Source organism: Mastigoproctus giganteus, chromosome 10, assembly GCF_048544385.1.
Source record: "Mastigoproctus giganteus isolate SK-2022 chromosome 10, ASM4854438v1, whole genome shotgun sequence".
Taxonomy (NCBI): Eukaryota; Metazoa; Arthropoda; class Arachnida; order Uropygi; family Thelyphonidae; genus Mastigoproctus; species Mastigoproctus giganteus.
Genome location: NC_143584.1, coordinates 92,119,344 through 92,132,682, shown reverse-complemented (window position 1 = coordinate 92,132,682; position 13,339 = coordinate 92,119,344). Strand labels below are relative to the sequence as shown.

Sequence of the window (13,339 nt, the reverse complement as noted above, 5' to 3'; positions counted from 1 at the left end):
AGGAAATTGGTTCTATATTTAGTTCGTAATAAATTGAGTTAATTTGAAAGAAAACAAGTTGAACAAATTCATTATTTCACTGTAACCTGAACATGTTTCAGCGCAATCGGTTTGCTTGCAGAGTCCATTTTTGTTTTTCCAGAAAGTTTAAGCTTAATTTGTAGCTAGCATACACTGAGTGGTCACTTCATTAAGCACACCTACCTTTTTCATGAAATGGAGCGCTCCTTCAGTTCAGCATCGCTTGCTCGTGGCATGCGATGGGTCGATACGTAAGGATGCTTCTTGTATGCAATTCAGTGCGAGAATGGGAAGACCAATTTTAGTGGTTTCAGTGGCGATTTTAGTGACTTTTAAAGTGGCATTGTAGTTGGCGCCAGACGTGCAGACATGTTCTCGAAAACTGCAACCCCATTGGGGTTTGCACATACGACTGTATCTCGGGTGTATGGAGACTGGTCAACAACCAAATGACATTGAAACAAGGGTCCTGTGGTCGGAGATAGCTTGTCGATGTGGGAGGCCAACAGTCACTCAAATAACAACAACCACAACGGTAGTAACTAAGAGCAGTTTCAGAACGCACGCCTAATTACTTCGTGTGGATAGGATATCGCAGTCGAGACCGAACCGGATTCCACCCCTTTCAACAAAAAATTAAGAGGGTACGGTGGCTCAGGAACATCCCTGGACATAGTGGAGAATGAAAAATTGTTGTTGGTCTTACGAACCTCAGTTTCTGTTGTCTCATTTCGATAAGAAGACCAGAAGATGGCAAGATCAGCATGACTGCATGGACCAATCGTACCAGTCAACAATGCAGGTGGTGGCAGTATAATGGTGTTCGGAGTGATTTCGTGGTGTGCACATCAGTGAAGCTGGTCTATTTTGATTCAAATTCTTCCCACATTTGTTGCAAATTAAATGGTCGCATATCTCTACTCCGAAGAGCTAACGCTACCAGAATTGCATAGAACCGAGGGCCTGCAGAATCAGTTGGAGCAAGCTATTCGAAGTGGGAGGCATTTGAATTAACATGGATGAGCACCACTGTGGCATACATTCGATATCTAAGAGAGGTGTGGAATGCGTAGCGCTAAGAATCGAGGCTGTTTTGGAATCGAGGCTAATGGGCGTATTAGCTCTTAAGTAGGTGTACCTACTAAAGAGACTACTCAGTATATATTTGTAGTAAACTACATGTTATGAACACAATATGGTAATTCTGTGCTGATGCTAGCTCACCTCACTTAATAAAGGCCAGCATTCCTGTTTCAGTTATTTGCTGGCCTTTAATATTCTTCGTTTGGCTCAGAAAGGTAACACAGGCTGAGCATAAATCAACTTCCCACGATGAACTTCACTCTGTTACGGTGATATGAGCTAACGGTCGTGCGACTGTCTATGAAATTCCAGTATAAATAGGGGATGCCGAAACATCAAGAAGAATTGTCAACGGCAGATTGCATGAACATTGTGTCTTCTGTTTAATCGCTTTGAAATAACTCTAGAAATCGAAGAAATGTCTAGCCATCAACATTTATTACTATAAATCATTTTGCTTCAAAATCATCTCACAAAATTGTAATCTGGAGATTAATGATTTCTAAATTTAAATGCTTTGCAGCGTGGAGAATAAAAATCCAGGAATTATCCAAGATAGGGGAGGGGGAACGTAGTTAAAAGTCGTTCAGGACTAAAAAGACGTAGGGAAATTTTGAAGTCAGTTTTTTACAAAGTTTTCTGTGCAGTGTGAACAAATATCAAGGAGAGCGCATGGTGTCCTGTTTGTGATAGACTGGATCTTTGCCGGTAGGGAAAAGTATGTCACTGTCCCTTCATATAAGACGATGGTGACACTGAATTTGGAGCATTGTGGAGGTCTGGAGGCCACACTTTAAGATATAGAGCTTCTAGAAAGAGTAACCAGATTGGTAAGGTGTGGTAATCGATGTCCATACGAAGAATGCCTTAAAATGTGCAGACTGCAAAGTTTGGTAGCCATATATCTTAGTTGAGGCGAGACCTGATAGATTTGTTATAAGGACCAATGGAATTAACGAGGAGTAACACTTCAACATGCAATAAGAAGAGGTTTTCAACCAGAGCACTTTAATAGCTGTATGGATGATTTTGTTTCTCGATCAGCCTTAATAATTAAAACGAGGATAACCGTGTCGAACACTTGAGACTACGGATATTTTGTCCCAAATGCATCTGCAATTTTTCCTTGACGTAATAAATAAATATCCGTTTATAAAATTTTAACTCACCGTGGGAAGCTATATTATGCTCACTCTGTATATGGGTCCTGTTGAATTTGAAAAAGAAAAAAAAATCACCGTCTCTTAAGCACTTTTCTAATAAATTTCACAATAATAATTTTTTAACGATGAAAATATGGTTGGAGTGGCATGGTTGCTTCATATAAAAACGAATACATTAAGAACAACAATAATGCGCAGCTGTGATTGCGCAGCTGCTCAGTGAATCTCTTCGTTGGATTAAATAAACTATTACGTATCTAACAAATTAAATAATTCGCCTTTACTTAATAATATTGCCATAAGTAGTATTAACGTCACCTAGTAACAGTGTCTCGTTTAGTTGTTTTTTTTTCTATCTATCTTGTATTTACATAGTTGCAATCGTCCATTAGAAAGTTTGGGCTCTTTTTAAGGAGGCCGATTTAAATCTGCATTCATAAATGCAAACGCTTTGAATTAAATGAATGTAAAATTTAAGAGCCGCATTACAAAGAACCCAATAGACTCAATAAAAAAACAAAACATTCTTTTTCCGTTGTTGGTGGCAATAAAAACAGGAAAAATTTCATTTCTCCATCGAAAATTCATTAAGCGTTTAACTGAACGGTCGATGTCTTTCAGCTGAGAACTACTTTGATTAAATAGCAATAATTGAGAATGCTGTTCCTTCTCCTGAATGGATTTTTCCTTTCTGCGCAGTAATTTCTGAAACTGCGCAGCCGTTAATTTATGACCGAAGTGACCTTTTTCCGAGAAAATGCCACGATAGATTTACAATAAAAAAAATACAAAAAAAAACAGCGTGGTTTATAGCCGCAAGGACATCCATCCTTAAAGAAACAGTGACGTAATTTCACTTTTTAAATACGCAACAACGGTCGCGCGGAAAGTCAGCCAAACGCGTGTACTGCCGCATGTTAAATAAAATATACATATATCTTAACAAATTAACTAAAACAAGTTTGGTTAAGAACATTATTAAAATTAACATAAAGTTACTTAGTAACGGAGTTCACATCACGACACCAATGAGGGTTTCATTGAAAAACACTTCGAAATTTCTTTCACAGATTTATTTTTTGTCTTTTGACGGTTCTCTGCGGATGGTTTATGTTCCGAGTTGGGTCGCAGATGAAGAGGAACCCACAAGTGACAATGTACAACGATGAACAGTCATCTTTTTTTTTTTCTTCAAATTGTTCACACTAGGTGGCCCTCTAGTCGCGCACGACTTTGTGCCTACTTTCGCTGAGTGATGAAAATATGATAGTCGAAGTTTTTATGAATCTCTTACACACTCACTCACCCACCCACTTACTCATTCATTCATCCATCCATTCATGCATGCACAATACGCATCCACAATTTTCACAGTTTCATCCTGATTGATTGCAGTCAGCTACGTTCTCTGGCCAATCACAAACGCTTTCTTCGGCGTTGAAGACGAGGTTTGATGGGCAAGGCATGTGATGACGTCGCTTTCCTTCGCACATGTAATACATAGTGCAGTCTTTCTTGTCGTTGTGGTAGCTAATGTGGCCATCGGCTTCTTCACAGATGACCTCGTCATCCTCTGAAACAAACAGAAAGCGAACACGTATTAATCAAACACAATAGATTACAAGTTTGGAACTAATTTTTGGTCGAAAAAAAAAATTGTTATGATGGGTTTTAATGTAGAATATGATTTTAATGTCATGAGAGAGAACACAGCGATTTCTCTGAACTGTTAAATTTTTTTTACCCAGACTAGGATATACAGGTTGGTCCTACAAATGGTAACTGAATAAACTTTTTAAATTATTATTGGGTTTTGGAACCTCCTGTATACTGTGATTTGTACCGTACTCTCGGGTGTTCTGTTTCATGGTAGATCTAAGGATCTGTCCATGCCACGAAAGTCAACGGTTCACAATGTTTATTGTACAAAGCCCTCAAAATTCATTATAAATCGTCCGTAAGTTGGTATCAAAATAATACAAATGTCGCATTGTTTTGCTAGCAACATAATTAAATAACCAAAATAATATGTTGACGCGCAAACAAGAATTGGAGTGCTAAAATCACTCACCCACAAGCTGTCCATAAGCGTTGTGAACATTGCTGCTTTCCACCTCCAGATTGGCCACTTTGTATCCCTTGAATTCTTCTTTCACTGTGCTGATGAGGGGGTACTGGCTTCCCATGCAGGTGCCGCGGAAATCGTCCATGTCGATGGCCCACACCATAACACCTCCATATCCAGCTTCCTTAAGCCACTGGACCTGGGGAAAGTGGTTCAAATTAGCAATCCGCTATTACTAAAATTTGGTTCCACCGAAGGAACGATGAGAATCTTAATAAATCAATAATAAAGACATTAGAAATCCTTTTCATTTAATTTCCTGAAAAGTTTGCTTCTTTACAATTCTCAATGAAATATTCTATAAAGATCTCTTAAAACAAAGTTCACAAACCTTCAATTTCAAACTACGCTGGTCATCAAAGCCAACCCACTGGTCATCTTTGTAAGCGTAGGGCACCATCTGTTCGTTGTCCCAAACAAGAGTTGCTCCTGATTTGAGCAGATCACATACCTGACATAAAACAAATTAAAAATGATTGATGATTGTGAATGTAGGATATTCTAATTTACAGTTTGCACACCTAGCAAAGGTTCTGTACATAATATCACAAACACTGTCTATTTGAATGCATAATCAAAAGTCAAATATCTTAAATTTGATAAACAATTTTATAGAACTATGGCGCTCTTGAATTTTATATCTTTTGGAGAGTTCTGCGTAGCCGTGTATTACGCTCTGAACCTTCAAGCTCTTGCTGTCCGTAATTTACGATGTCCACAACGTCTTCCTTCATTTCAATATCTGCAAATTTCAATTATAAACAGAAAATCCAGTAACAAATAACCTACTACTACCACGCAGATTATTCAAAATCACATGAATTCTAACAACGCATGCGCTATATCCGTGAGAAACGTGTTATTTGATTCTAACGATCTTGTTACCTCTCAGGTGTTGGAAAAGAGCAGTGAACTCACGCATTATACTAACACACATCTTCGAACAATTTTCTCCACAGAACTTCTCCTCAAAGACGTAGCTAAGATTTCTTAAGTGCATTTCTGATCATTTAATTAGGCCTAAACAGTTAACCTGTTTTACAGCAATAAATAACTACTTAATTTTCTAGGCAAAAAGTACACGCGCATTATATTATCACAGACAACCCTTTCTTACCTCGAAAAATGCCAAGACTCCAGGCTCAGCCGTGTAGTTTCCTGCTTTGCCACCATCGATAGCGGGAGCTCCGATATCCGTGAGGGACGTGTTACTCAGTGTGAAAGACCGTCCGTAAGTCGGCACCCCTATGAGCAGTTTTTCTTTTGAAGCCCCCTTCTCCACCCATTCTTTGGCACTGAAATCCTGAGGAGATAACAAACCTTGCGATACTTAAGAAGTCTCTCAGGTAAGAAGTAATGAAATCAATATTTAGCAAAGTATTTTCTGTGTATTGTGTTTTTGAAATTTAATCATTAAATTGTGAGTGTTTTAACTTTAGGGAGAATAATTAAGTCCATTATGGGACAAACGAATATGATTAACATTACTCCCTCTTGTTGAAACAGCCTTAAAACCTTGGAAAAATTAGAATAACCTTAGAAAAAACAGTTCGCATGTCGCCTTCTGCAAAAGAAGATGTTTAATTCGTGTTAATTACTTCTTAACTGAAAAATAAGACGGCGTCTCTGATTACTTACCACTGTCAGCTTCTTTTGGAAACTGCTGGCACTGATAAGGGGAAACAAAGGACTGTTGTGTCCCACTTGGCGTTCCCAGTTGCCATGGAAGTCATACGTCATCACATTCATCATATCAAGGTACCTGGGGTGGAAGAGATTTCGTGATGAGTTTATTATTCGGGGGGTTGGCAAAACAGACATTAATATAAGAGGAATATTCATCCGGAGGACAAAAGCACGTCGGGCTTCAACTTTTTAAAAACTACTTAATTATTTCCCCCACTTAAAATTTTGCTCGTTCTTGCTAAGCCTATTAGTTTAGTTAATTATGTACTTCAAGCCATATGCACTTGATGTGCTGAACGTGTTACCGTTTAATTAGTTTAGTTTGCACAATGCGTTGCAAGTTAACACCCGCTGCCCTTCTCTGGCACTTCTTTTGAATCTCCCCTTCTGAATTTGAACTTTACTCCTACGGGAGAATTTTTGTTACTGCAATGTACCACATTAATTTTTTAAGTTCGCCATGGATTTAATTGGTTTCGATGATAGGCGATTTTCCTACAGGGATTTATTAATGTCTTTCTAGTGCGAGTACTAGCTTTTCATAACTTATTCTCCGCTAGCAACGCAATGCTCTTCTACTCTTCCGATTGGTTGGTACATCTCCTGCCTCCATGTCGGTGGAAAGAGTCACTTCCTCCAAGGCTAAAAGGAGCAAAACGTGGATTTCGATAATTGCCCTCCAATTGAAACTCGACGCTCATCATACTCTAAATTAAATGAAACTGACCATGACACATCACAGTTGAAAAGATTGCTTACTACACAGAGAAAAAGGTGTGCCCATCTTTCCTTGTCTTCCATTCCCTGTTAAATGTCTCTGTCAAATAATATGAATACTTTTCCCCATTTCTCATAAAAAAACTGCTTAGAAATTGCAGCAAGCTCACCATTTTAATTGAAACTGCGAATCACAAGCAATCTGAGACTGCTGAAAATTTCAACCTTTGGTCTTGAGTAACTCGTACCCATTTGTCAATGGGTACAAGTTTCTCACCCAACAAGTTACTCCATATGAAACATTAAATACCTCCAAAGAGGTAATTTCAGAGTGGGACTTGATGAATGTCACAGAGAATGAACTGGCCCAAGAGTTAAAAGATCAAAAAATTACGCAAGTTAAGCGATCAGAAAAGATGGTGAGTTTCTTCCCACATGAAATACCATCTCGTTTGGTAAACCAGATTTATCTTCCAGTGTTAACGCCGGCCACCCAACTGCCATGTAAAACCCTGTATTCCTAACGCTATCAGATGTTTTAATATCCGAAAATTTAGTCACTCTCAAATTGTCTGTCGAGGGGACGCAGTGTGCCCAAACTACGATCCGCATCCCATCTACAAATGGACTGTGAAACCACAACACCACATTATCCTAACTGTCAAGGCAAACACCCCGCTTTCTCTAAGTCCTGTGAACTGTGCAAAACAGGAGAAAAGGATCCAAAAGTAGAGCGGAAAGTCACCTATTAGAAGGCAAAGAAGCAAATTATGCTCACTTCACCAAAACTATGCAGCAAAGAAATGCCAGTCAGCAGCGACACAAACGGCCGTGTCGGTCCCACCAACCATATCTACAGATTGGGCTCGAGCAATACTCTCGACCTCACAGCAGTCCGTCCCCTAAGGAACAGCATGCGATAGATCGTGCCAATGACAGTTGAATTTAGATAAGAAAACACGGAGACCTACTTTGAAGGAAAGTTTTCCCAGCTCGATTTCCACAAGTTTTGAACCGAGCGAAGACGTGAAATTTTACTCACCTATTAAAGATTGGTACGACAGCAACAGTTTCTTGAAAGATCCCTAAATTCGATTCGATAAATCTTTTATCCCATAAAAGTATTTACAGTCGTATAACCGATTCATATACTGTTTGCGTTATAACAGAGTTATGCTTCTAACTATATGTGGTTGGGTCCACCTCACTGGTTTAATCATAAACTAAACCTAAAGGAACCTTTGCACTGTAAAAGCGTGAGAGCGGTGCAACGTATTTACGTGCATGACACGTAAGTGCACTTAAATAAAACAGACAGATTTCATTTCACACACATTATTTGATTATTTACTCAAATCTGTTTTTTAAAGTTTTTTCATTTTAAGAGCGAAATTAGTGCACAGTTTAAAAATGTTCTTTGCTGAGGATGACACTCATTTTCTAAAAGATAATCGTTCATTATTATACAATAATGAACGATTATTTGTATAATAATGTTATTATTATACAAATAATAATATTATCCAATACAAAACTATACAAATATTTACAAAAAACTAAACTATTTACAAAACTAAACTTTTACAAAAAACTAAACTATTTACAAAACTAAACTTTTACAAAAAACTAATCATACCTCTGCTATATTGGGATGATGGGTTCCGTCATCAGCTGACATTAATATACAAAAAACATTACAATGGGACATCAAATGATGCCCGGCGTGGTCATGTATTAGACAGTGAAGCACGTGCACGAGGTTGGCGAACGTTAAATGGAAGGTACACAAATGGGTTATTGGGCAGAATCAGACACTTGCTGTTGACAGTGTAGAGCGCGTACTTGGGATGCATTGAATTACAACTGCCTCTGTCACGTTCACCAACCTCGTGCATGTGCTTCGCTGTCTAATACATGATCCGGCATCATTTGATGTTCCATTGTAATGTCAGCTGATGAAGGGACCCTATATGGTTTGTATACATTTGGAACTAGTTTAGTATTTTGTAAATATTTTAAATATTTGTATAGTTTGTAAATATTTTAGTTAAATATTTTAGTCCTGCTCTTTCGGATGCAAAAGTATTCCTCATGCATTACAGAACCTGAAGCAAAAGGCCTTTTCTTAAGTGACGTATGTAAACGCAGGTAAATAATTACATAGTGATATTTATTCGATCTTGAGAATGCCGCGTGGTGGGAGGTGGGGTAGTCAATGGGAGAAGAGGGATGCGGGTCATGGACTACAAGTGGGCGGGACAATTACGTCAGTACAAATGCGCAGCTATATAATTACATAGCATTTCATGATTAGATATCGATCAGTGCGTTTCGATTGGTGTGTTTCTTACGTAGAACACATTTGACTTACTCCGTATACCTCTACATTTTCCGTAGAAAAACGTGCATGGGGGCTTGCGAGCAAGGGGCCGAGCCACCTAGTAATATATTAAAAAAAAAATAAATGAAGACAAATAAGCAGCGACTTCGTGGAACTAAAAAAGGCTAGCACAAAATTCTGCACACAACAAATAGGCTGGAGCAAGACCATCTGCCACGTGGTGTTCTCGAGAAGGGAGACTTGTCAGGGCAACGTGTGATATCGAACTTGGGATCAATGAATGCCCATTCGTCGTGAAAGAACGCAAGTATTACAAAGCTTTTTAAACGTTTTAACTATTAAAAATATTCCAAATATGGAAATCCTTTTTCTTGAAAGGAGAAGATAAACCAATTTCACTGAAAACTCGGGCAATAAGAAACACAGACGAGTAGAGTAATATCTAATTTTCCACGTACTTATTTATTTCCTTAACATCGTATCCGGCAGCAATGGCTTGGAAACTGGCAGGTACTGCGGCAGACAGGAGCAGCCTTGGTTTCCCGGATGACTTTGCTTCTCCATCAAAGGCCTCTCGCAGATCCTGTTGGACATGAAATTGGGGTGTTCAGTGCGATGCTAAGCCCAATTATACAAACAGTGAAATTTTCAGAATTTATCTTACCAAAAGAATCAAATTTTCTCATACCGCAAAACTATATTTTGAGATTTTAAACAATTCTGCACGTTACACAAATACTGAGTTTAGTTTTGAACGCTTTTTTACTACAAAAGATGTCATAGACATTACCCTGTCAATGTTTTCTTACATCGAAATAGCATTAGCACAAGTGTGCACTCACTTTAACCAGGTTGGTGAATTTCTCCTTGTCATCCGCCCCTCTTGGAAACTCCCACGCAATGTCCAGTCCATCAAAGCCTTTCTGTCGTAAGAATTCTATGGCGTTGAATACGAACAGCGACTGCCTGGTAAATGGAAATAAAAGAAAATTGAGGTCTTCTCGCGAATATTGGAGATTATTCCTTGTATAAGCCCTCAGAAAAAAATGAGAAACAAAGTGAAAGAGAATATCTGAGTAAAACCTTGCTTTTCAACATTGCAAAATCTATCACACCTTATAAAAAGCATATTTTAAGCTTTCTCTCACTCTGTTCTTTCATTTATTTCTTCCCTACACACTTAAGAAAGTTTAAAGAATACCTGAAGGAAGACTTCGTCAGGTCTCGGAAGGGAGCTGAGCCGACAATCCATCCCCCTACAGCAAGTATGATGTGCAGAGCGGGATTTTTCTTCTTGAGGGCCAGGACTCTGTCGTACAACCCTTGGGTATTCCCCTTTGTTTCATCCGCCTCTTCAATCGGGGCTAACTTGTTCTCTTTGATGGTGGCGAAGGAAAAGATGATGTGGGTACAGAGGAAGGGATCGATGTGTTCCGGCTCGAATTTTCCCTGACCTGGTCTTTTGGACGACCAGTTGGTGTAGTAACACGCGATCCTTGCATTGGTGTCTGAAAAAAAGAGAGAGAGGACCTCAAATGGATTCATTATCATAGCGAAAGGAAGATTTAGGTTGGAGAGTCGGTCATTTTATTGCAAAGCAAATTACAGAAACATTTACCTGGCTCTGGCTTCGCTGTTGTGGTCTCAGCGTCAGCAGTTGGTTTCCTTGGAACAACTGCGGCTGCTTTCGGTGGGGGTGCGGGCGTTGTTAAACGAACCGCCTTGACGATGGACATGAGATCTGGAGAAGATCGACGGGGCTTTCCTAGCAGCTCCTCCCCCATTGCACCAATCAGGGGATATGTCTTGCCAGTGCAGGACCCTCGGGAGTCATCCATATCAACTGTCCACACCATAGCTCCGGCGTAATTGTTCTGTTTCAGCCATTTTAGCTGTAAGGTAAAACGAAAGTGTTTAAATTTTGGCTGCTGTAATCAAATATGTTGTGGGCACTTTTCTAACGATAGAAAACTCATAGAAAAAATAGTGCATTGAACACCAGAGAATATCGCTTCCACCACTATGGTATTTACGACCGAGGTCTAACTTTCTTCAGTCTAACTCGTTAATTAGAGGAAACAGGCTTCCCCCCCAAATGGTGGATGAAATGAATTTCTTTCGTCGGCTTCCGTCTCATTTGAACATTTAATTCTCAAGAAATTGTAGTGGCGTAGTTGGTTGAGTCTACTGGAAGAAACTCTTAACATCAGTTGACTGCATAAACAGTAAAGAATTAAATCCATCTCTTTTATGTTATTTTCAAGGAAAGACGACCATCTGCTCTTAAAAGTATAACATAATTCTGTGAAATTAAATCCTAAGATAAAAGAGAACTTATTGAAATTGTTACTTTAATTCCTACTTATTGGTGTCCTTGTATACAATAATAACATTTCGTATCATTTTTTGATATATAAATAAAGTTCATTTTTTCCTGATTTTAACACTTTAATGTCTTCTGTTGTATCTGAGAAGGCTTACCTTGATCCTAATGCTTCTTTCATCGTCGAAACCAACCCACTGATCACCCAAATAAGCGTATGGAACTTGCTGTTCGTCGTCCCACACGTAGGCAGCTCCCTTCTTCAGAAATTCGCACACCTAAACGATAAATTCGATGTTGATGTTGTGTTCGACGATAATGTGAGTTATTATCAAATTAAACTCGTGTAAACTTTTAAATTTTCTATTGACATTAACTCTGCTTATGCAATCAGTCAAATTCTGCTGGGAATTCTGTGGAAAAGTTTTTAAAAGATGCTAAAAATATTAAAAAAAAAAACTTTAATTTAAATGTTCTTAATTTTTAAAAATCAATTAAATATTTTAAAATATACATTTTTAAATATTTAAATTATAAAATATATATTTAAATTATAAAATATATATATTTAATTTTTTTAAAAACATTTAAACGTTTTTAAATATATAAAAATTTTAAATATTTAATAAATAAATAAGCTTTAAATATTTCATTAATTATTAAATAAATAAATATTTAATTTTAATTAATATTTAATTTAATTAATATTTAATTTAATTAATATTTAATTTAATTAATATTTAATTAAATTAATATTTATTTTAATTTAATATTTAATTTAATTTAATTAATATTTAATTTAATTAATATTTAATTAAATTAATATTTATTTTAATTTAATATTTAATTTAATTTAATTGATATTTAATTTTTAATTAATATTTATTTTAATTTATTTCAATTTGATTAATATTTATTTTAATTTAATTAATAATTAATTTTAATTTTAATTTAATTAATAATTAATTTTAATTTAATTAATAATTAATTTTAATTTAATTTTAATTTAATTTAATTTTAATTTTAAAAGTATTTATTTAGTGGAGAGTTTTAATGCCAAGTCAAGTAGACTGAACCAAATACGAACAATCGCGTGGTGAAAAGGAAGTAGGAACAATTACCTCATAGTAAGAGAGGAATCCTTCTTCCCTTGTAGAAGCCCCCGCAGTTCCTCCACTTTTAGCAGGACAATTTACGCACGTCCGATCTGGATTGGATAGTGTGAAACTTCGACCATACGTTGCCATGCCAACCACGATTTTCTCCTTTGGCGTTCCCATCCGTTCCCACAACTTGACTCCGAAATCCTAAAGAGATTCCAAAACGGGTTTTGAAAAGTGCACGCCCACGCTGCTGCAGACATTTTAAAGATGTTTTCTTCACCAACGAAGAAGTGTATAAACTCCTTAATAAGCAAACTAGTAATAAGAGTAAAGGTGAGAAATCTTTCTTAATTGTTATGATGTTCTTTACATCAGTTTTATCACCGATTTAAAGTCTACAAGTTAAAAACAGCCTCGTGTATTAATTCATCGCAAAGCGTAGCAGCTGTTTGTGATATTTAAAAAAAAATAGAAAAAACTGCCTGATATTATGTTCACAGGAAACAGCACCAAACTATTAATATTTCAATACTTAATATGTGAGTTTGGAAACTGAGGATCCCACAAAAAAAAGCTCGCCAGGGACACACGATTATAATGAAGTATCTTGCGTGAAATGCTTATCTGACGAATCCAGTGGAGAAATTCATAGGCTTCATCTCCAGACACCATGGAAATTGACTTTCCTTTGATTTGTAAATTACGGCTCCTTTCCAATTTAATGAAATTGGAAAAGAACTGGGAAAATGCAAAGGCAGTCAGGTTGAAATGCATCAG

General features: G+C 37.2%; 1 protein-coding gene across 1 annotated transcript in view; it reads right to left on the bottom strand.

The window, feature by feature from the left end:
- Positions 1-3,052: 3,052 nt before the first annotated feature.
- Positions 3,053-13,339, bottom strand: part of LOC150079151 (putative chitinase 10) — a 59,949-nt gene continuing 49,662 nt past the window's right edge. Inside the window, exons 7-17 of the mRNA XM_090383682.1 lie at positions 12,581-12,766; positions 11,618-11,737; positions 10,755-11,028; positions 10,338-10,644; positions 9,979-10,102; positions 9,595-9,719; positions 6,031-6,154; positions 5,510-5,695; positions 4,724-4,843; positions 4,339-4,531; positions 3,053-3,840 (exon numbers count right to left, since the gene is read on the bottom strand). Of these exons, the coding sequence (XP_090239808.1) occupies positions 3,644-3,840; positions 4,339-4,531; positions 4,724-4,843; positions 5,510-5,695; positions 6,031-6,154; positions 9,595-9,719; positions 9,979-10,102; positions 10,338-10,644; positions 10,755-11,028; positions 11,618-11,737; positions 12,581-12,766 (1,956 nt within the window). The 3' untranslated portion in view covers positions 3,053-3,643. The remainder of the gene's footprint in view (positions 3,841-4,338; positions 4,532-4,723; positions 4,844-5,509; positions 5,696-6,030; positions 6,155-9,594; positions 9,720-9,978; positions 10,103-10,337; positions 10,645-10,754; positions 11,029-11,617; positions 11,738-12,580; positions 12,767-13,339) is intronic.